Source organism: Fukomys damarensis, unplaced genomic scaffold (genome assembly GCF_012274545.1).
Source record: "Fukomys damarensis isolate Sample0158 unplaced genomic scaffold, DMR_v1.0_HiC HiC_scaffold_17, whole genome shotgun sequence".
NCBI classification, from domain to species: domain Eukaryota; kingdom Metazoa; phylum Chordata; class Mammalia; order Rodentia; family Bathyergidae; genus Fukomys; species Fukomys damarensis.
Window position 1 is genome coordinate 71778900 of NW_022900929.1, and position 24338 is coordinate 71803237.

Consider the following 24338-nt stretch of genomic DNA (forward strand, 5'->3'; position numbering starts at 1 on the left):
CTTCTGGAGAAGACATACAACGATCCTGGTGAGAGGGTCCTTTTTTGGGTATCCTAGCCAGCAATCCAAAGCATTGTTAATTCAGTGTCACTTCAAAAGAAATTATCACTTGTCCTCCCTTTTTTTTTTTTATATCTTACACTTTTTCTCTACTCCTATTTTATAAATAAAAGGATATTGACAAGCCAATTTTGTACCTAGAGAAGGAATTTTTAAAACAGTATTGATTAAACAATAAAAGGTGGCTGCGTGCTCTCTATCACTAGAGGTGAGTAGTCACCTTAAAAGATGTAATATAAAATTTGACACTTAAGCAGTGGGGGAGAATTGAAATAGCTTTATTCTCTAAAGGAAGTGGAGGGTGGAGAGAATACATCTTGTTGTACAGATAATAGGAAGTCTTCCCAGAAGAGCAGCATTTCCACAGGGCTCAGCAAATGATTATGTATATTCATTAAAATCATTTTCCCAGCACAGCAATAAACAGAGAGAAATCCCCCCAACACAATCCCACAGTTTGGGGGAACACACTTGAAAAACTGCCATGAAGGTTACCTTGGTTGTCTATAGGTGGTAGGATTATAGGACATTTTTATTTTTTGTTTTCTCTCTGTGCTTGTCAGTTTTCCAAAAATAGCCATGTGTTTTTATATGGGGGAAAAAAAGCATTTAAACAAGGGAACTGCGGGGAGTTTGCTGCCTGCTCTCCCTAACACTAATTTATAAAGGCTGACAGGGCCTTTGCTGCTACATTTTCAGGGGCTTTGGCCTCCCACTGGGGCCTGGGTGGGCTGAGGGGCTAACAGGACAGAGAGCTTTCAGCACCAGATTGTCATTTACACTTTCAAACAGAATGTTAGTGTACATTTGCAGCTGGGAAAAGTCACCGAGGTTTGTATGGTACCCACAACCAACCCAGACCGCATCAAATCCTGGGAGGCAGGAAGTGATAAGGGGGAAGACGGTCCACTAGTCATGGACAATATTTTGCCCCAAAGATGTAGGGGTGCTCAAGGCTTAGCTGAGGTAGAGTTAGAGTCTACCTATGTGTAGGAGCCTGCCCTGCCATCCCTTTTGCTACCAAAACAGCCTTTATGGCCCATCTGCGTGTAGGAATCTGCATTGGGTGGCGTAGGGTGGGTGGCATGAACGATGTTCCGTCCAGCCTTGCAAGTCATTTAACAAGTTATTTATTGAGTTCCTACTGCAAGCGCTACAAAGTCCCTGTTCTTAGCTTAGTGTTAGTGGAGAGAGAGTGATGCCAAAGAAATTGATTGTGTATTCCAGTGCACTGAAGATTATTGTAATGCACTGCAGAAAGTAATCAGGGTGCTGTGCCAGAAAGTAACAGGAGCTGCAGGGGGGCACTTTAGATAGCATCATCAAGCAGGGAAGTTGGCATTTGAACCAGGGCCAGAGAGAGAAAACAACAGTTATGGGTGGCACCACACAGGAACGCTGCAGCATTGGAGACAGGGAAGATGGCAAGTGCAAAGGCCCTGGGACGAACCCTAACGGGGGCTGTTTGACTAGTGAAGGCAGACAGATTTACAACTATTTTGGAGAAGGAATGGTAGATGTAATACGTGCCTGTCAGATGAATGGCTGGACAAAATAATACCAGTCAGCATGCAACTGAAAAGACAAAAAGAGCAAACGCAGCTAGAGAAATGACTTGCATTATCCTGGCCCAGGTGCCCAGTCTGGCGTGGGCTTAGAGCCTGAGGAGGATGCTGGGGCCACTGGAGAAGGAGTCCCAGAGACATGAAATGCTGGAGCCAGACTCTAGACATAGTGTGAAAGAGAAGGTGGAAGAAATGTGGCAAAATCCCCACCACCATGGGTGGGTATGAGCTGTTTTGGGGGACAGAGATCAGGCTGGTTTGGCCAAAGACCAGGGCTGGTGATGTGGGTAATGGGAGTAGCACTGCTCTCTGGAAGGGCTCACTGTGGGTGCTCTGTGGGGAGTTTGCATATAGGATGTAGCCCAGGAGAAAGAGGTGCTGGCCAATCCTGGGAGCCTGGGGCTCCACCTGTAGGCTTGCAGGTTTATTCTGTGGCTATAGGAAACCTTTGCAAACACCATACATGGATCGTGGGCTTTATCCTCCAGAAGATAATGCATCTAGGAAGTGCCTTCCTACAATTATTGAGGAAGCCTGCAGTCCTGTCACATCTGCTTAACAGCTGGTTTCCTTAGAAACTTAGTGGAACATGTGTGTGGTGTTTCTGGGTCATGCACTCTAAAGCACTCAGTAAATTTTTGCTAATTTTAAATCACAATTGATCTTCCAAGAATCACCATCTCTTGAGTCGGTCACCCATGAAAAGTAGACGTTTCAAAATTGGATAACTGTATGTAAGGGTTTACTTTCTCTCTCCTCCAGAACAGGTTGTTTGGATTGTTCAGCTTGGGTTGTTAAGTTCTTGTTTGTTTGTTATTTAAGTTCTTGCTCAGCAGTTGGTCACATCTATAAATATTTCCCTTTGCCCTTCTTACTCCATGGTCCATTTTCCACTTTCTGTGTTGTGAGGAATGGCGATTATGTATGGAGCTACTTCTAGGGCCCAGCCCTTAGAAGTTGTGCGGTGAACAGTGGTGGTCCCGCTCCCTGTACGTTCTGCTCCCTGTATTGCATAATTTCCAGCACGCTCTCACAAACACCAGGCGCGTGTGCAGTGCCCACTTTATAGCTGAGCAACTGTGGCCCAGAAACAGTAAATGATTTTCCATTGTAAAACAGCTAGGAGTGTCTGCGCAGACTAGAATCCAGCTCTTGTCTCCCGGTGCTTGTTTTTCCACTCTTGTGCCACCTGTCAGTCGCATTGCTGGGAATACCCAGGCAATAGCGATGAAAATCAAACCTGAATGGGAGAAGTCCAGCTTGTATTTGGAGGGCTGAATCGGGGAGCGCAGCATCTCTCTGTTTGCTAGTGGACTTCCGGTGTCTGGGAGCTGGCAGGACATTGGCGCGGTGTCGAGCAAGATCTGCCAGGGAAGGCTCCTGAGCTCCAGGAGCTTCCTTACCGCGTGAGGCCTGCTGAGGATTTGGGATTGAAGCAGCGGTTTCTCACAAAGAAATTAATTAACCAGTACATAATTGCCTACAAGGAAGCAGACGGCTGCTGCCTGTCAGATCGCCCTTGCCGGGTGTTGGAGATTAGTAGGTTAACGTTGCCATTTCTATGGAAACTAGCTCATTATTTCTCTTTTGTTGGAATCCTACTGATTCATGGTCTGAGCTTCCATATTTAAGAAAAACCAAACACATCCCCTGCAAAATACTAATCTTTTTTCCTTGGAGTGAACAAAGCCCACCTAAGAATGCCAGCTCCCTTTTACAGATACACGCCAATTCCTTCTCCGAGTCTCAGATAAAAACCAAAAAGCTTGAGTGTCGTTTTATAGTTTCAACACAGCCTGTTCATTTCTGTTTCATTTTGCAAAATCCATGACTTTGATGTCAACATTTTTCAAGGGCTGTGTTCTTCCGCAAGGTCACTAAAAGCAGCCAACTAGTGACCCTCTTTCCAAAAGGAAGGCTGAATCTTGCAGAGGTTAATGTTTTCCAAAACAGCAGTTTACTGGAACACAGAGAGCTGTCATTTTAAATCATAGTTCTTGGCAGTGGAGTGAGGCAGGGACTCATGTCCTGGCCTGTTCTCCACCTACACAGCACCTTCAGACTGGATTCAGTCTCTCTTGTTCAGTGAGTGCCAACTTCACAGCAAACCTGCATCAAAATAGTAGAGTGGATTTTAATCCATATGTTGTTTCCTTGGTTCATGTTCTTCCCTCCTGGTCCAATAGCAGCCTTGGTTTTTAGAGTTTCCACCCAGGTTCTCATTTGCACTAGTTTTCCCTGAAGCCGCAAAGACCCACAGACCATGAGAAATGGCTATTATGACTGTGGGAATCATGAAGCGTACGCCATAGACCCCAGAGTAGGATCTGGTTGGTGCCTTTGAAAATGTGAATTGAGAAGGGCTGAAGGAAAAGTCTTTCTCTGGGGAGTTTGCTTCTGAGATACCCTACTCACAGATGTCATAACTATATCTAAGCCCTGGTTTTCTTCAGTGAGGGAAATAACCCTGGGTTCTCTGGAGTCATAGTGAGGATTCTCTAGGTGGCCTGTGGTCCAGCTCCCAGCACGTGGTGAACTCTCAGTCTATGCTAACTCTTGTATTCACTTGGCTTCCTGGTTCTAGGGTGAAAGAACAGAGCTCCTGGCCTATAAAATCAAATTCTAAGAAATGAGGGCTGGGGATTTCGCTCAGTGGTTCTGCCACCTGCCTTGCAAGCTCAAGGACCCGAGTTACATCTCCAGTACCCCCCCAAAAAAATTTAAGAAATGAGAAGTACTGAAAGAGTGGAGAGGGAGGCAGAAGCTCTTGGAAGGCTCCCATTTTATTTATTTTTTTCCTGGTACCAGGGATTGAACTCGGGTCTTTGGGCTTGTGAGGCGGGCGGCAGAACCACTGAGCTAAATCCCTGACCCGGAAAGCTCCCATTTTGTTTTGTTCACAAATCCATCCTTTAACTTAGCCAGCATGTGCTGTTAGCCCTCTGCATTCTGGCCGACCCATGAATTTCCAGAAGAGTTCCAGGGGTGGCGTCTTCCTGTGCCCTCCTGCCCCTCCTCTAGTCCTGTCTTCCTCTGCTCCTTTGCTTTCTCTCTTTTTCTGAAACACCTCGGGGTCTAGGGTCACCCACACCCTCTGTCCCCCAGCTTTTCCATGCTTGTTGGTGTGACACGTCCCCTACACACCTTCCCACACAATCAGTTCTCATCTCTTTTCTCCTCTTCCGCCTCGAACCTCCATACTGCTGCTCTAAAATGAGCAGAGGCGAGAGGGGAGACTCTGACCCAGTGACACCCAAAAGATCTGAATGATAAACCAAACTGGAAAAGAACAAGTGTGCAAAAGTGGATTGCAACCCAGCTGCTCCAGGGCTTGAAAGTGTTGGCAGAAAAGCAGTGCACTCTCAGTAAACTTCTCATTGATTTAAACTGGCCCCAGTTGCTGGGGAACAGGAAGAAATTAGTGTTTGCTGATGGAAAGAGATCGATGTGCTATTTTGGGATTTTTCGGGTCAAAGTAACCAACTGGTAATAGAAAGAGATGCAGGACGAAAAGCTACCCTGAAACCTAGCAGATGGGATGTTATAACTACTTAATTCATATTGCAGCCACTATTCATAGATTCACTATTGCTCTGAATGTTAAAACTCTTCAGAGGGATGGAGATGAATTGTATTCTTAGTACATAAAATTTGCTATTGGTATACATCCTAATCTAATCAGTGTGCCTATATAATATAACCGATTTGATGATGGTGCACTGATGCACTACAAAATAAATTAAAGCAGAGATCCAACAAAGTGAGTGGCAAAAATGCCCAAGCTAAACTTAGGTTCTGGTATGAGCAGTTAATAAAGACACCCAGAAAACTGTGGAAGTTCTGAAAAATTTGAAATCAGAATCATTTGAGGTTAGTCCTCTAATTCAAAAGCAGCTAACAACCAAACATCAGTGATGTGACTGACAAGTGAGAATAAAGATATTTTGAAGTGACTAAGAGACTATAAACTTCTAGTTTGTATTCTAGATCTAGAAATTATTGTATGCCAAATATAGTACTTGTAAATACACAAAACAAATAAAACCCCTCAGCACCTACTGCAAATATCAAAACAGTGGTAAGAAACATACAGTTGTAATTAAAGTTCCCAGGGAGTCTGTCTGGATGCTTTTTTGAAAAACACCATTAAAGGATACAAAGAATAAAATCCTCCACAATTAACCTACACTCTCTAAGGCAAAGATTCCATTTTCAAAACATTTATTTATCTTTGTGTCACAGAAATAAGAGATTCTGTGCTTATTACAAAACTAAATGACAGGAAAATGTATGGTTTCTTAAGAGAAAAGTTCCTCCTAAAGGAAATTAAAATACTAAGTGTAGTTTTAGAAATAGAAATGTTGTCTGATTGCTGTTATTCCATAACAGGCCTATTTTTCATGTTCCTTGGGGGCGGGGTTCTCATAAGTTGAAAAAAATAAAGTGCCTTCTGTCTTATTCTTGGTCTTGGAATTTAGGTGGGATAATTAAGACATTCTTGCATAGCTCTGCCAATCTCTCATATATAATCCCTATAATTGTTCTAGGAAATTTTATTATTTGTATTCTTTTTGCCTGCTGGCAAATATAGCCCAGCATAATCTCATTCTACCAGTGCATTGCACAAGAGACTGCTCTGTTTTAAATGACCAGGATCCAAATATCCATAAAGCATACTAATGCTGATGAGAACTAGCAGTACATAACACTATTCGTCAGTGGTAAGGGGATGGGGATACTAGAATATAAGAAAGAAACCTTCTGCATGGGGTACTTTCTTTGAGCAGCCATTTCATGCATGATTTTGTGGCTATCTGAGGAGTCCCTTCCTATTTATCACTGGGGGTGCTGTGGGTCTTTGGAACAGCACATAGAATTCATCGTTGCCTGGTATGCTGTGGACCAGTAGAATCTCCACCTCTGCACACTAAATGCCAATAGCACCCTCGGTTTCTGTCACAGCTCAAATCACTCCCACACATCTCCAAATGCCTTTTGATGTGTGGCACGGGCAGTGGGTTAAATATGGGGCCTGGAGAACAGACTGAATCCCGTGTGGAATTCTCAGAGAGTTAATTATTCGAATTTTTTTTAAAAAGACTTTTAGCATTCTGAAAGCATAAATCTTCAGCATTGTGATTATCTGATTGAGATACAGACAGTGTAACCACACACATTCTGTGCCATAGTTTGGTTGTCAGATGACCCAGTACTTGGCAGATGCTGCCCATTGCTGGGCTCAGGGCAGCTCACTGTAGTGGCACCCACCCTTTGGTCACCACGGCGGCTGACTTCCAGAAATGTTCTGTGCTTTGAGAAGTGGCTTCTGGAATTTGAAGTTTCCCCAAAAGTACTAGAATATGACTTATTTCCCTCTGCCCTGCAACTCCTAGAAGAGTAAATCCCAGGGCTGGGCTCATCTCTGGGGTCGTCTCTTGGGGGCCAGGCTGGGCTCTGCAGAACCAGTATATCACAAGTCACAGTGCGTCAGCACGCACAGGCTGACTAATCACTTTGTCTTTTTAACTGAAAAGATTTTTGTCCTTTGTCTTTTGTTTTTGTTTTGTTTGGTACCAGGGATCGAACTCAGGTCCTTGTGCTTGCACGGCAGGCAGTAGAACCACTGAGCTAAATCCCCGGCCTGTCCTTTGTTTTTCACAGGTGTGTGTTTCTTGAAGTTTTGTCTATGTGGTCTTTTAAGCGGAAATTTGCTTTTTTCTTTTAGAGATGTTTCAATGATCGGTGAGTTGAAACCATTTCTGTTTAAAAAATAATAAATTTTCCCCGATTTGTATAACATGTAAAATGAAATGGGAACATTACCAAAAAACATCTGCTGTGTGTCTGCGCTTCCTGTTGAAAGTGCCTCAGCACCTAATGGAATTCAGTGGTAAAGCCCATGCTTAGCAGGCAAGAGACCCTGAATTCAATCCCTGGCACATGTCACCCCCAAAAAAGGATCAAAGATCTAAGTATAAGAGCTGAAACTATAAAACTCATAGAAGAAAACTGAACAAAACCTTCACAACTTTGACTTTCACTATGATTTCTTATACTTGTAACTAAAGACATAGCAAATAGACAAATCAGGCTCCACAAAAATGTAAAGCTTTTGTGCACCAAAAGACAGTATCAGGAGAGTGAAAAAGCAGCCCATTAGGGCAGAAAACATTTGCAAATTGTTTATCTGATAAGAGTTTAGCATCTTGAATATATACACTCCTGTACTCCAATAACTATAAAACCCAAATTCAAAAATTGGCAGTGGACTTGAATAATATTTCTCCAAAAAGAGATATGAATGCCCCATAGCACATGAAAAGATGCTCGACATCACTGTCACTAGGGAAATGCAAGGCAAAAGCACAATGAGATAACACTTCACACCCACTAGGATGTAAAACAAAACAAATCAGAAAATACCAAGTGTTGGCAAAGATGTAGAGAAATTGGAATGCAAGTGTATTGTTCGTTGGGAATGTAAAATAGCACAACCACAGTGAAAAACTATATGGCAGTTTTTCAAGAGCCATTTAGACACTTACATTTACAGCAGCATTTTCTTAGTGGCTAACATGTGGAAGCAACAAAGATGAATAGATTAAAAACTTGCAGTCTACAATGCATACGATGCATACATATGTATGTGGAATATGTATGTATACAGAAATGTATACAATGGAATATTACCCAACCTTACAAAGAAAGAATAGTCCAACATAAGCTTCAGCATGGGTAGAGCTTGAAGATATCACACTAATAAGCCAGTCACGCACAAAAAGAGCCAAAGTAGTGTAGCATTCCACTTATATGAGACATTTCAAATAGTCAAAACCACAGGGACACAAAGTTGAATGGAGCCTGTCAAGGGCCGATGGGGAGGGGAGAATGGCAAAATGTTTAATGGTATAGAATCTGATCTGCAAGATAAAAAGGGTTCTGAAGATGGATGATGGTTATACAGCAACATAAATACGCTTAATACCACTCCACGATACGCTTAAAATGATTAAAGTCGCAAATTTTATGCTGTGCACTTTACTACAATAAAAAATGAAAGAAAAAGCATCAGTGATACTGTAGAGAGGTCCTTTTAGAACAGTGTATGCACTGCCTTACAGAGTAGCAGCCAAGGAAGAGAGTGGTGATGACAGGTAAGGCAAGGATGGGCTGATTGGGGCTGGCATTTTTGATCTCTAGTTTTCAGGGCTGATTGTTTTCTAGCTACGTCTCAATTTCAAGGAAAGAGAGTAAAGAGATTCTCAGCTTTTGCAATGTGGTCAGCTACTAAAAATGATGCTCTCTCTGAGTGCAGACCCATTTGATGAAGTGGTGGCCTTCAATAACTGCTTCTGTTCTTCGTGTTCATGTTTTTTACTTTTGAAAAACCCTAAAGACTTTTGTCTTTTAATGTAGGATGTTTGGTTTACATGTGATGAAGCAGTTTTAAAGGTTTCATGGCTTCACTGAATAGCTGATCACCACATGTTATACTAAGCAGGCTTGGAGAATGTGAATCACCTGTTGCAACGAACCTGTGATTCAAGTAGGACTCTGGGTATTTTCTTTCAAATGCAGCTTTCTTTTTGTTGGCAGTCCTAGGGTCTTCTGCTCTCTCATCGTTGGTTCTTCCCTGTTTTCAAAGAAGTTCTCCATGACATTGATTTTTACACTTTAGTTAGGGTTAGCTTGAGGGTTACCAGAACTGTGATTCAGACAAGTGTGCAGTGCAGGAGAGAGGCACAGGTAGAAGTGGTAAATCAGACAATAGGTGGGTCATACGCAAACTAAAATAAGTGTCAGGTTCTGATTTAAAGGCTGCTGCCCAGCGCAGCTTTACAACTGAGGTATATCCATTCATTTGTCACTATAAATCCTGCCACCAGATGCAGCGTAAGTGTCACTTGACACTCACTGGTGGGGTTTGATACGTGTCTACAAGCAATTGATTTATTACAGTCTCTCTGCAGTTGAACCTCTCTGCTAATGTTAATCTGTATTTGCAGCCACTCCCAAGAGCTAGCATCACCACTTCAGCTCCACCTCAGATCATCAGGCATGGGATACTCACAAGGAGCATGCAACCTAGGTCCCTCACAGATACATTTCACAGTAGGGTTTATGCTTCTCTGAGAATCTAATGGCACTGCTGATCTGACAGGAAGCGAAGTTCAGGTGGTGATGTGATGATGGAGAGCAGCTGTGAAAGCAGATGAAGCTTCACTCAGTCCCCTAATGTCCACCTCCTGCTGTGTGGCCTGCTTCCTCACAGGCCAGTAACTGCTACTGGTCTGTGACCCAAGGATTGTGGACCCCTGTACTAAGTGATTCTAAAAATGGCATAGGACTCTTTCTGGGTCGTTCAGTAAAACAACTCTCATGATGTATCTGCCTAAAACTAGAAGCCAACGCCTATGTTCACCTTCTCTCGTAAGTCCATTTAGGCTTCAAATGTGTTCTGTCTCCAGCATTTCTAGGCACCTCTCCCTTCTGTCTTCTTTCCACATCTCAACTCACTCCCTACCCTGCTCCTTATGCAGAAGTCTCCTTCCATAGTTGGAAAAAAGTTGGTTGTATCCCAACTTCCAGAACCTAAACATACATTAAGTTACACGGCAAAGGAGAACACAGATCCAAGAGCAGGTAAGGCTGCTAATCAGGTGATTTAAAGAGAAAGGGAGAGATTATCTGGGATTATGTGGGTGAGTGCAGTGTAGTTAGATGTGTTCCTCAAAGCAGAAGAGGTGGGCTGAAGAGGAGTCCAAGTCAGAGAGAGACTAACTCATCTTGTCAGCTTGAACATGGAGGAAGGGGTTAGCCATGGAATGCTGTCAGCCTTGAGATGCTGGAACAGGGCAGGAACCAGATTCTCCCTCAGACACTCCATCTCCAAAAGGAGCACAGGCCCAGGCCCTCTTTCACCTGTTTTAGCCTGGTGAGCCCATTTCAGACCTCTCATCTCCAGAGCTATAAGAGAAGCTCCTACTGTTTAAGCCCTTATATTTGTAGAAATATGTTACAGCAGCAATAGAACCAACACAGTCTCTCCTCGGGATACCCACAGCTTTTTTAAGGAGCACAAAAAGACATTAGGATGTAGATTTTCCTAGATGCTCAAATGAAAATAATGGGGCATTTAATCAGCTAATAGTAGGTCTACTGGGCAGTGGCACAAACTCTTAATAATAGAGGTTTGAGATAGGTACTTATCTCTCGGTCACACCTAAGAGGTGCCAGTCCACAGCTGGTATGATGTCTCTGCATAACCACTGAGGACTCAGGTCCTTCCTGCTCACAGAGGAGTGTTCAAGATGGTCAGCAGAAGGAGTGGGGGGACACAGGGGATATAACTCCTTCCCTTAAGGACGCTTCTGCTTGTATCTCACAGAAAACTATAGCTGCAAAGGAAGTTGCAGAATGTATCTTTTGGAAAACTGAACCCAGCTAAGGTTCAGGATTTTTGTGATCACTGTTAAGGAGAGGGAGGAGGGTCATTACTCGTGAAAAAGTGAAATGGAGTATTAGGAGGCACATGGTGGTCTCTGCTACAGAGTACTGTATGGTCTGGATTCGATTCCACAGCAGAAAATTCGCTGGCCAAACTCCAAATCTTCCTCAGGCTCAGTCAGGACTTGCTAATCCTCTGATTATCTGCATTCTAGTGTGATGACTGAATTCTAGTTTGACAGAAACAATGTCTTCACAGAACGGTGTCCGGGGGCTTATAGAACATAACTGCCTCTAACTTGGGAGGAATGGAAGAGTTAGATTACTAAATTAAGTCAACACTCTATATTGGCCCTATGAAGTTCTGCTAGGCTGTTAGATGTTTGTTTAATTGTGAGCCTATGATTTCCCTATGGGCTGAGATGATTGGGTCCCTAATCATGCTGATGAAATCATAGTTTTGTATTTTTTGGTTTTTACATATATTTCTCCCTCCCTTGACCTTCAAGTGCATGAAAGTACACTTTGGGGATCTCTGTGACTTCAAAAATCCCTTCCATCTTCCCTTTCTTGCTTTATTGTTCCCAATCCCTTTGAAAATAAGTTGAGGGAACAGTTAATTATCTTCCAGTTTATCTTGCAAATGCTGTTGGCTGGCTTATTTTGCAGTACTCACTATAACGTAACTCTCTCTCTGAAAAAGCTTGTATGTTCACAGAAAATTGTGCATAATTTCTCCTTTTGTCTTGAAGAATTATATAAAAAAAAGAAAATGTATAGAGAGGCTTTTTTTTTTTTTTTTGGTAATTACAACAGAAAATTGTTTCCGGAATTTGGTGGTTTAAACTATGTATAAAATTTATTATGGATTATTCTTTCTTCCCTGAGTTTTCTATATGTCCTCTTTCCTTTTTGAGATAGGTAACCTGATCCTGCTTTATCCCTAGATAAAAGATGTCCCAAGGCCAGCAAAAGTCATAGCATTTAATGTAATGTCTTCAGTACCAGATTCAGCTAGTGTTGACTAAGGCCGAGTTTAATGTCTCTCACTTCTCAGGTCATGTGCTAGTTAAGTTGAAGTGTTCAGACTTTGCATCACTATTGTATGTCAGTCACCTCAAGGGGCAGGTACGCGGCCCTGCCGTTGCCTGTGGCAACTTGACTGGAGCAAGACCCAACCAGAATGTGGGGGGATGAAATAGGACACTTTCCAAGATGAACAGCACTATTAAAGTGAGACAAAGTGTCCAGAAAGGATGAGAAGAGAGGTGGGAATAAGACATGGAAGGTGAGGGAGGCACGCCAGTGGCAGTGGTCTTGGCACCGTTAGAGCAAAGAAACCTGATGATTATCTTACACAGGCACAGAGAAGTCCACTCTCAAAACGTGTGCTCCGTTTCCATGTTCATAAAATACATCAGTCTTTCGTACTTAATTTGGGAAAACAAGTAAGCTAATCGATGTACCAACAACTACACATGGCCGCCCCCCCATGCTCGCACATTGCAGATGTGTTCCTGAAGAATGGTGAGTAAAGCGTAGCTGTGAATCAAGCCATATTTCAAATAGAATGGGGAGGAATAGCTATTTCCAGTGCTGCAACACTGAAAAGCCAAGCTCCTCTCACAGCACCTCCGCGGTACAGTAGGCTGAGGGGTCCCAGTTAACCAGCAGGGTGGGGTTCAAGCCCATTGAGAGAACATTTAAAAGAGTGTCTTGAGTGCTGAAGCTTGGAATTTACCATGCATCCCTCTGCTCTCCTTTCCTGTTTCATCCTCCGAGGTCAGTGCACAGCAGTAACAGCAATAAGCATGGCAGCCACCACTGTAACCACGCACACCATCACCCTCACCATTTTGAAATTATTTGATAAATTAAAATACTTTAAACATCTTGTTTGCTTAATGTAGCAGTGCATCTTGTTCTACCTAATTTGATGAATATTCTTCTTTTCTTTTCCCTCTGAAGAAAGGAGGGGGAAGGGTAGAGAATTGGAAAATCAGTCCTCATCTTCCGCTCTACCTGGTAGTCAATCATGGTGCTAACCACAGGTAGAGGGTGAGAGGAGCCGGGTCTGCCTACAATCACTGTTTCAAACTTGCACGTTTGGCAGCTCATGAATTCTGATGCAGTATTGCTCTTTGTTTTCTTTTCTAGAGTGCCTGAAAGACCCACCCAGTGCTCCGATGGCCAGCAACAACACCGCCAGCATAGCACAAGCCAGGAAGCTGGTAGAACAGCTTAAGATGGAAGCCAACATTGATAGGATAAAGGTGAGGACACTGCACCATGATTCGTAGCCATCTGTCATGTGACTACTCTTCCATATATCCATGAGATTAGTGGCCATAGGAAATAAACAGCAAAAGGCAAAAATGTTCTTTTTTTCTCTAGATTTCTCTAGCATGAAATGATGGTATAAATTAAACCTGGTTTTCCATATCAGATTAAAAACAAAAACAAAGCAAGATACAATTTAATGGCTAAATTCCAGGTGAGAAAATGGAAGAACACAAGAGACCTATCAGTCTATCAGCCCAGCTCTCTGACCTTGCAGAAACTCTCCTCTTGGTTGGGTTCTAACATTTTTTTCTCCAAGTTCAGGTTCCAAGGTTGTTTCTTTGTCTTTCATGCCTAACCCTTCTAGTTACTACTGCAGATTATTTTTTTCCTTTCTTCTTTGTACCTAATTAAATTTTTTACCCTCAAAATACAAAAAGTCACACTTGGTCTCCCTAGGAAGTCAAACGACATAGAGATTTAATGAAAGTTAATAGTCTACTTCTTCTTTTTCTCGCTGCCCAGATGTAGCCTGACAGCTTGGCCATAAATTGAGGCTGACATGTATTGAACCAAGATTTTAAATCCCAACCCTTTGTTGGCAGATTTTGAAAGTGATGTTGTTCCCACAGTGTCATTGTGAATAGATGGCTATGTAGGATGGTAAGATCAATGCTTTGTCAGTCATCCCTTTACTTTCCCAGAAGCATTTTATGAAATAGAGCTCAAAAATATGTCTCACTGTACAAAAATAAAACTAGAACATTCTTTCAAGTGCTTTTTTAGAACTAGAGTATGTTTCCTACCTTCTCCATACCTCACTCAGCAACCTGGCCCATCCTGCTATCCTTTAGAGTATACAAGAATTCATAAACCATAACACATGAGCCAAATCCAGCCCATTGCCTATTTCTTTAAATTTTTATTTTTGTTTATTTATTTATTGAGGATACTGGGGATTGAACCCAGGGCCTTTGCAATGAGCTATATCCCCAGGCTTTTTAAAAATTTTTCCCTTGAGACAGGCTTCACTAAGTCACTGAGTTGCCTGGGCTGGGTTCAGACTTTCCTCCTGCTTCAGCTTCCTCAAATGCTAGGATTATAGGCATGAACCATCATGCCTGGTTCATAGCCTATTTTTGTCCAGGAAGTGTTATTGAAACACAGTTGTACACTCTCACCTACATATTGTTTATGGCTGCATTCACACTACAACAGCGGAGCAGTTATATCAGAGATCACCTAGTCCCCAAAGCCTAAAGCATTTACTCTTTGCTCCTTTACAGAAAAAGTTTTCTAGTGCCTCATCTCTGGGAATGGCTCTCACCCCATCTGGATGTTTGCATCACCCAGAGGGTTCTATGAAAGGACCAGTTCCCAAACCATGCCCCAACCAATTCGGTTAGAATCTCTCAGGGTGTGGCCAGGCATCGGGAAGGTTCAGTTAATTTTGATGTAGAACACAGGTTGAGAACCACTGTCCTAAGGGATGGGGTTTGATCCTTTTAGCCCCCATCAGGCAAGCCCTACAGAGAAAGAGTTTATCTACTTTTCCATAAGGAAACCAAGCCAATATCCAGGACATGCTTCCCTTTCTCCCTGACGCACTCTGTAAAATTTGACTCCTGGTAAAGGGCTGTAAGATATAATCCACTCCTACTCTTCTTTCAACACTAATTCCTCTTTATTAGGGAATGGAATACATAGAGTCCTTACCACCCACCTTATTTCCTTGCCACCTCGTGCATCTTCGCCTTTCTTGGTTCTTCCTTATTATCTTGCTGAAAAAATACAGTGATGGGTGGGCGTACAAACTGCTAAGAGAAGTGAAGTGGTCCAAGGATTATGGTCTCAGAAAAGAACGTTCATTTCTTTTATGGGAGAAAGAGGGTTCAGTCCACCTTACCTTTTGAGCTGGCCCAGTTAAGACAAAAGTTCACAAAACTCCCTGCTAGTTGCCGTCTTTTGCTACTGCTCAGCAGTCCCAGCCACTATTCCTGAAAGAGGGTATGACATCTTGGTGGATGATAAAAACTAACGGGAAGATGAGGAGAACCGAAAGACCTTTCAGTCATAGGTCCCACCTCCCTTGCCTCTCACCCGAACTCCTGGCTATCTGGTGTTTTACTTGATCTCTGCAATCTCATCTCAACCCATCTCCATCTCTACTATCAATGACCTGTCCTATTGCTGTCAAAGAAAATTTCCCAAAAGGAGATCTCCCTGTGTTCTCCTCACACTGGAAATCGCATTGGGATTCCCCAGCAAAATTCAGACTCACTAGCAGAATCTGCAAGGCTCCTCATCGGCTTCAGTCCTTTCCTCTCACCCACAGGTTGTACAAAAACCCTTTTAATTCCTCCGATGAGACTCAAATGCCTGGAACATTCTGTCTCCTGTGCCTCTCTACCCTCCCACCTTACAAACACTTAACAGCACTCACTCCTCAAAGACTCAGACCGCTCTTTAGGTCCTTGAATAAGCTTTCGAAGATCTTCCTCGGAAGATTGGATTTTTGCTGTTTGTTCGGCTTTTCATTCATTCATTTACCTAACAAATATTGTATTGAGAGCTTTTTAAGTCTTGAGGAGTTGTTAGTTTCTAGAGAGGTGAAGATGGATAGACCTGATTCTTGGCCTCAAGAATCAGATCTGCTGTTGAGTATACAGTTACCTTCTCCGCAAAACATGAACCAGATGTATTATGGACACAAATAAAATGTCCAGGAACCATAATTACCAAAGGCATCAGAAAGAAGCCAACAGCATACCCTGATTGCCTTTTGAAGAGACACAAATAAATTGCTACTAAAAGAGATAAAATGAGTTAGCTGAATAAATTGAGCACAGCAAGTGGTTGTCTTCAGAGGTGATCGTCAGGTGACGTCATCACACCTTCCATTGTTGGAAATGCAGCAGCAGCCTGTTTCTCATCTTTGTTGTGCACCTCAGAGCCAGGCAGGGGCAGGCCTGCTGTGGTGAAGTGATGGTTATTTTTAGTTTAGCTTTTGGATAAAACTGTGATTGTGTTGACACAGTTGTCAGCTAGCTGGTTTAGGGCTTGGTTAATTGCCTTCAGCACCCCCTCCATGGTTCCTGAGCATTCCAGCTTCTCCACCTACTTTCTGTGCATGATCTGCCAGCAGGGAGGGGCTTCTCTCTGAAGATTCCAGGTCTGTGATTTTTCCAGTTAGAGGGGCAACCCCTTTAAGCTATTAAAAAAAAAAACAGCAAGAGTTTTCTGTACAAAGTATGATTAAAATACATGACAAATGTTTAAATTTTTAAATTCTCCCAGAAAAAGACACCTTGTCATTAATACACCTCATAATACCTCCCTCACCTCAATTCTAACACACTTGTCCTATCATTTTTGCCATTTTCTGTAGCAGTTCTGGAAGTCCTCTTTCATGAGTGTCTTTAGTTATGCTGTTGTGGCTGCCTTAATGTCCTAAACTGATGAAAAATGTTTACATTTTATGAACTTTGGGGAAGACTCAGAAGTTCCACAGTGCCTGATTTGGTGAATTAGGTGGATGAGGATACACCGTGATGGTTTTATTTGACAGAAACTGCTGAACCAATGATGTGATACAGAGGTGATGTGATACAGATGTGAACAATGTATGTGATACAGAGGGTTGTTGTGATGAAGGATGACACTGCCCATTTCTTGGACTGTTTTCTACACATGTCACTTCTTGGATGCTCTAATGAGTCCTTATATAATATTCATAATTCACCGTAGTGTTTCTGGGTACAAACTCAGCTCACACAATATCACCCAGATCAAAAAACACAGTCACGATCACCTTGATGTTGGATCTTGATTAATATGCTTCTTTTCGTATGACTACTGGATGATTTCCATTGAGTATCTTGAACCTTGGTCTCAGAATTATAACACAGAACCAAGTCTCATCTCCCATGATGACATTTCTTAAAATGATGGCTCATCTCCAATGAAATTAACAAATGTGGACAGTCAAAAAGCGTGGAACAAATTTTGCTGTCACTCACCTGATATTTGCATCTGTTGTTAAAATGCTTTGAATGGAATTATAGTTGAAACTTGTTACACTGTTACTGTCAACTGATCTCTGCCTTTCCACTGGATGGCACTCAGCAGTAGCATTCACCATATTTTTATTGTACCTCATACATCTGAAAGAACCTTCTGTGTCTGGATTGACAACGAGTAGGACTTTTAATGAGAGGAAATGTGAAACAGTTGGCAGTAGAGCCATCGAGGGTCCTTTAAGCAAGTAGTAGCTTATTTTATCCCTCAGGTGAACTCCAGAGGAACTCTGAGTAGCTCCACTGGATCTGTATAATGCTTTTGTTTTAGACTTTCCTGTTTCTTTCTTTCTTTTTTTTTCTTTTTTTTTTTTTCTCCCCCAGTACCAGGGATCAAACTCAGGACCTTGAGTTTGTACAACACGGGGCGGCGGAACCACTGATCTAAATCCCCAGCCCTAAACTTTCCTGTTTCTTATCCCTTTGCATCACAAGTCCTGGAAAATCTGAGCTAATGAAACCATTATCTGTTCATAAACCCAGGCATATATTAATTGTATTCCCAGTTATTTTGTATTTCTTTGTCAGCATTTCATTCAAGGACAGAGAGTAAAAGGAAAATGGGAAGGAAGACCAGGGGAAGGACAAAGAGGGTAATGAACTGTAACACTTAGCTTTATGAAATAGCAAAATAGTCACGCTAACAATAAGCAGTGATGAAATAAAAGACGTCTGTCCTTAGAACACTAGCAGAGGGAACATGTACAGAAGTAGAGGACATCAAGGCCTGAGTAAACATCTGTATTCATCACTGCATTGGGACTCTCTGGGTATCTAATAACAGGAACCTAAATCAAGCTGTCTTAAGCAGAAAGAGAATTGACTGTACAAAATACAAAGTGTGATTGAAAAACTACAGTGAGTGTTTAAATTTACAGTTTTTTTCAGTAAAATTCTCATTGCCATTAATTTCCCTCAAAATGCTCTCCCTCACTTTGAATGCACTTACCTCGTTGTTTGTGCCACTTTAATGGCAACATGGCGTGTCTTTGTGGAGCCTCCATGTCCTGAATTGATTCAAAATGTTTGTCTTTCATGGTCATTTTGATGTTTGGGAAGACCCGGAAGTTGCATGGTGCCAGATTCAGTGAATATGGTGGATGAGGACGTGCTATGTCTTTATAAGCCTGCCTTTCCATTGAGTAGCATCGGGCAGCAGCATTCTCTATATTTTCTGTCACAACTCATAGAGACACTCATGAAAAGAGGCCTGGCAAAACAATTTCAGAAAGTGGCAAGAATGATATTCAAATCAAGAGGCAGTATTTTAAGGTGTACTAATGACAATGTGTCATTTACTATAATACTTTTAGCTTAAATTTGCACCACGTATTTTCATCACACCTTGTATAGAGTGTCTTAGAACCAGAGCAGCAATGAAGTTGGATAAGCAGTGGAAGGGATAACAGGAAGGCCACCCCCAGTGCTCCATCACATGCCTCTGCTTCTCTCTGTGTGTCACCTCTTTCTTTTCCCTAGAAGGGATTTCTCAACTGCCTGGTCCATATGGCAAGTACAGATGGTCCCCCATTGCTCCCAGTGTAACACTTACAGTTGCAGCTCCGTAAAGACCGAGACAGATAAGCTCAATGAATTCCTTTCAGCTCAATTCCGTAGTCACAGAGCAGTATCTCTGTTCTAGCAAGAATGAGACTGACATTAGACTCAACTGATATTCAAATGAACTACGGTATGCAATCACAATTTGGAATTAACTCACCCACATGGATAGGAAAGGAGCCAAGAGCTATTGTAAGCTAGAGAGATGCTGTTTGACAAAGGTGACTGATCACATTAAGGAAAAACAATGTAGACATAAAAGCAAAAGAAAGTCAAGGTACATAGGTAAAAAGATTGTTTCTTCTCAACTCATTGGGTGCTTGGTAAGTGGACCCCACATAGAAATTTTGAATCCACTTCTCAATCTTCCAAATAGTTCCATTGAATCATTTCAGCTGGTTCTCATTACTGTTCTAACAGTGTGCTATGCAAATTTCTACCCCTCTGGTTATTCTGGGTTCCTCATTGGGAACAGCCCTCCCCTTATTTTTTTGTCTTTCTAAATCATTCCTTCCTTAGGATCAACTCAGTCCCTCTTTGTTTATGAATCTCTTTTTCTATTCTGACTGGAATTTACTAATTCATTTCAACTTCATCCAATAAACTTTCCCACGCATACTACGTAGCCCTTTGCTTTGTATCTTTCATGGTGCAGGGGTCCACAGGCATTCAAGAAATACTTCCTCTTTAGTAGACAGCTTAAAATTCGCATATTAAAAGTGTCATATAACAAGTCATCGGGAATATATATCCCTCTGAAAATTCCAATATGGATTATAGATTTGGAGATTCTAAGCAGGAATGTGATTGGTGAAATAAAACTATGGCAATCTGAGAGAATTCAAAGTTGATATAAAGGCAGAACTTTAAAGAAAGGTTAATTTATGTCATTGTATGGTCATGGAGCTAGCATTTGTAATTCACTTTCTTTTTTAGTTTTTTTTTGGTTTTTTTGAGACAGGGTCTCACTATGTAGTTGAGACTGACCTGGAACTCACTTTGTAGCCCAGGCTGGTCTCAAACTCACAGTGATCCTCCTGCCTCAGCCTTCCAAGTGCTGGGATTACAGGCGTGTGCCACCAGGCCTGGCCCTGTAATTCACTTTCTTTTAAAAACAATTTTAAATAAAAGGACAGGCTCATTTTCAAAACTGAAAAAATATTTGGATTAGCAAACCAAAATTGAACATTTCCAATGATTAAGTCATCTTTCTGATAATTGACACATGGTACATTGGAATTGAACTTGGTAATGCTGTACTGAGAAACTGACTAGTTAGACATCATGCTCAGTACTAGAAAGAGGACACACATCCTTGATTTGAGACTTAGTACACATTTTTCCAGCAGTTGAGTTGAAAGCTTTAACATTTTCTGTAAAATGCTTGTGTTCAATTTTATTGGAAAGAAGGGGAAATAATCCTCTTTATAGGCCAATGGAGACTATTTCTAGGGATACCAAAGGACTTAAAGAGGAAAGAGTTGTGTTCAAAGAGTACCAGTCCTAATTCATTTAATATGCTCAAAATGAAGCAAAATATTTTAAAATTAAATTCTGGTGTACATTAAAAATTGAGCATAATACTTCAGTTTTCTGGAAGTTAATGTAATTGTAATAATTTGGTATATTTTTGTTAAGTATGAAAGACATACTTAGACCTATGCATGGCACCTAACACCTATAGAAGTCATACAAGTTGAGCATCCTAATTCAGAAGTTCATCCCACCTTCCATATTTTCTGTGTAACACCAAGAAGTATCAAAGGATCCTGAGGTGTCTTCTATATTTACTATTGCTTCACCCTGATATGTTAGAGTTCCTTATTTGAACTAAAAATCAATGATTTGATGGAAAAATAAAGCCATTCTTGGGAGCTGCAAGAAGCTTTTGACCTGAGTTAAAGACTTTTCATCAAATGTTAGACTAACTTACCCTAGTTTAAAAAAATTTTTTTTGATACAACATATTTAAAACTTAATTGTAATTTTTAAAAAGATCACTATATATTATGAACATCTCGATGCACTAAGAATATAGAAGTTTTAGATTTGTATGACTATAACAACTTAACTGCAAAATAAATTAAAGCTTGACAACTTTAGAGAGTAATCTACTATCCTATTTGGAGATGTTACATGTGTATATATTTTAATGATTGATAGATACAGTGGTCAAAAATTTAGTTTTGAAATATAGGAAATTTGAATGATAGTTGGAAAATTATATACTATATTGTATTTATGCAAATAAAGTAAATCATATGTACTTTGAAATTAGCATCTTATTTGCAAACATCTATAGTCTTTATTATTTTTTTCTTTTTTATTGAGTTTGTCGGTACTTTTTAGGTACACAGTACAGTTACACTCATCATTGGGATCTTGTACCTTTATATGACAGATCTTGGTTCTTATTTTTTCCCCATACCCCTGCCCTCCCTTCACCCCTTCCACCCTCTATTTACAATGACTTTGTTTCCATTTTTTACTTTTCTCACATTTTTTTCTTTTTCCTTATTTCCTTACCCCTCCCCTTCCTACTTCCCCCACACCTTTAGCCCTTTTCTTCCTATTTCATATTATCAGTTATACAAAATTCTTGATGCCTTCCTAGATTCTTTTGCCTTCACATACATTGCCAGGTACTCATCAGTGTTTATACTAACTTCCTGTGTGAGAGAGAGAACATGGCAGCTCGTGACTATAATCCCAGCTACTCAGCAGAGGATCACAAGTTCAAGTTTAGCCTGAGCAATTCAGCAAGCCCCTGGCACTCATGAATAAACAAACAAATAAATAAATAATAAATAAGATTGCTGGAGATGTAGGTCAGTGCTAAAGTGCTCTAGCATGCTCCAGGCCCTGGGTTCAATCCTCAGAACTTCCGGCAGTGAGGAGGAAGGGCACAAGGGTAGTTATAGATATGGACATAGAAGCACCTGTGGGTTTTTTTGTTGTTTTTTTGATTTTTGTTTTTTGTTTTGGGGTTTTTCTTGTTGTTGGTGGTGGTGGGTTTTTTTTGTTTTTTTTTTTGTTTTTTGTTTTTTTGGGGTTTTTTTGGTACCAGGGATCGAACTTGGGACCTTGTGCTTGTGAGGCAGGTGACAGAACCACTGAGCTAAATCCCCACCCAGACCTTGTGTTTCACTAAGATTAAGAGACTGGGAGTTTTCAGCCCCACCCCACATCTTGAGTGGAGGATGAAATTTCAGTTAATAATCTTTCATATCTGCATAATAAATTCTTCATAAAAGCTCCAAAAGTGCAGGGTTCAGGGATCTTGCAGGTTGGTGAACACACCCACATGTCAGAAGCCCCTGCTCTTGGAACCCTTCATCCAGCACATCTCTCCACCTACTCTGCATTCATAGTTTTTACAATATGCTTAAAATTGTTATCTGCATCCCCAGGGCCTCTGGGCCACAGTAGCAAATTACGGAACCTGAGGAAAAGTCAAGGGAACTTCTGATCTGTGGCCAACTCGGATCAAGATTGGGAGTAACCTGGAGCATCACTGTGTGCAGCTGGTGTACAGAATGGAAGACATAGAACTTTGGGACTTGATGCTGCTTTGGGAAGATGTGTCAGAATTGACTTAAACTGTAGGATGCCCGGGTGACATCAGAGAGCTTGGTGGGGGAAACCACACACATCCGCTATTGAGAAAAGTGAGGACAGAGCAGGAGAAAACAGTTTTGTTGTTCTTCCTGTATACATTTCCCACTTTAAGCCTCCATCCAATGCCATCTTTGAAATTTTTGACGTCAGCCCTGGATGGCAGTGTTAACCCAGGCAAGCCAGCTGTAGGAGAGATTCTACAGCTGAAACCCTGAATGCGTAGATGCCTTCCCACAGGACAAGGCAGTGACATCCAGTCAGTGCTTCATTTGCCTGGTGGCTCGCATGCATTTGTGACATCAGTTTCAAGGTGTGTCTCCATTTCAGGATTAGCGAAGGTGGACCCATATCTTTACCTTCCAGTTACATTTGGGGAGTCTGGTTTTTACCCCCAACAACTGCTTCTTCACAGAACTGCCAAAGTGTCTGCCTAGAGAGTCTCCTGTTTTTTTTCAGAGCCTCGATTTGTGGTCTGATGGCTTTCACAGGGGGTATTTATGGCCCCACCTCCCTTACTCCATAGCTCTAGTTTGGTATGGTTGGGTTTCCGCAGTTGGCAGCCTAAGGAGATCTATGCCGTAATCAAAAGTAAATTCTTTCATCTGTACATCATATGCTTTCTCCCTTTCCAAGAAAACTGCTCCAGCTATTTATTAAACACCCTCCCACACCCAGCCCGCCCAGCCGGCCTCATCAGGTTTGGCTTATCTACTTCATCATTTCCATCAGCATACAAACATAGAGTCCTTTCTCTATCTTCAGTAAAATTTAAATTTTTCCTTGACCCGTCCATCTCCCCTTCCAGCAACTACCTCATTTGTTTCCTCCCCTTGGTGGTATAACTTTGAAAAAGTTTTCTGTGCTCATTGTCTGTAGTTTCTCTTTTCCCTCTCTTCTGGGCAGTATTTTTTATTCTGTAAATGATCTCAAAGTTACAGAAGAGTTGAAAATATAGAGGAAAGAACTTCACTTTCCCAGAACCATGTGAGAATAAGTAATCACCTTCACGTAACTTTGTACAACGATGGACTTTCTTTTACCTAATCACTATCAGGAAATTAACCCTGATGCATTGTTTTGTGTGTGTGTGGAACTGGGGATCCCACTCAGGACCTAAAGCTTGTGAGGCAGATGCAGCATCATTGAGCTAAATCTCCAGCCCAGATACATTACTACATTCTAATCTGAGTCCCCCCCAAGTACTGCAAATTAGCAAAAGGGCCCAATTCAGAATTAAGTGCTGAGCACAGTTGTCCTATCTGACGCAATCCCTTAGACTTCCTTGACGTTCATGACTTGGACCATTTGGAAGATTACAGACTCTTTATTTTATGGAATTTGAGTCCATTTGAGTTTGATATTTTTCAGTGATGAAATTCAGACAGTAGAATGTTGTCATTCATATCATAGATGAAGTATTCGTTCATTGCGTTTTTATAAGTAGGATGTGATTTCAAATTGTCACTTGTTAGTGATGCTACAGTGGTGAATATAGCAGTTAAGGGTCCTGATTTTGTGGAGCAGAGTGTCTGAAGGGAAAAAGAAATATTAGACAGCAAATTAACAGTGTTCGCCATTATAATCATGCAGAGAGAACAGAGTTGGGTGCGCAGAGAGAGCAGAGTGAGGAAAGTCACTTTGGAAAAGGCCATCAGTGAGGGCTTGTGATGTGAGTGACTTTTCTGCCAGTGCCTGGAGAAAGAACAGGCCAGCTTGTTGAGGGAGTGAGAAG

The 24338-nt window shown here is 41.6% G+C and overlaps 1 protein-coding gene across 4 annotated transcripts in view; it reads left to right on the forward strand.

The window, feature by feature from the left end:
- The window catches only part of Gng2 (G protein subunit gamma 2), a 105504-nt gene that overhangs the window by 74885 nt on the left and 6281 nt on the right, over positions 1-24338 (forward strand). For all 4 annotated transcript variants that reach the window (XM_010632555.3, XM_010632561.3, XM_010632560.3 and 1 more), the window contains one exon: positions 13230-13345. In XM_010632555.3, the coding sequence (XP_010630857.1) occupies positions 13230-13345 (116 nt within the window). The remainder of the gene's footprint in view (positions 1-13229; positions 13346-24338) is intronic.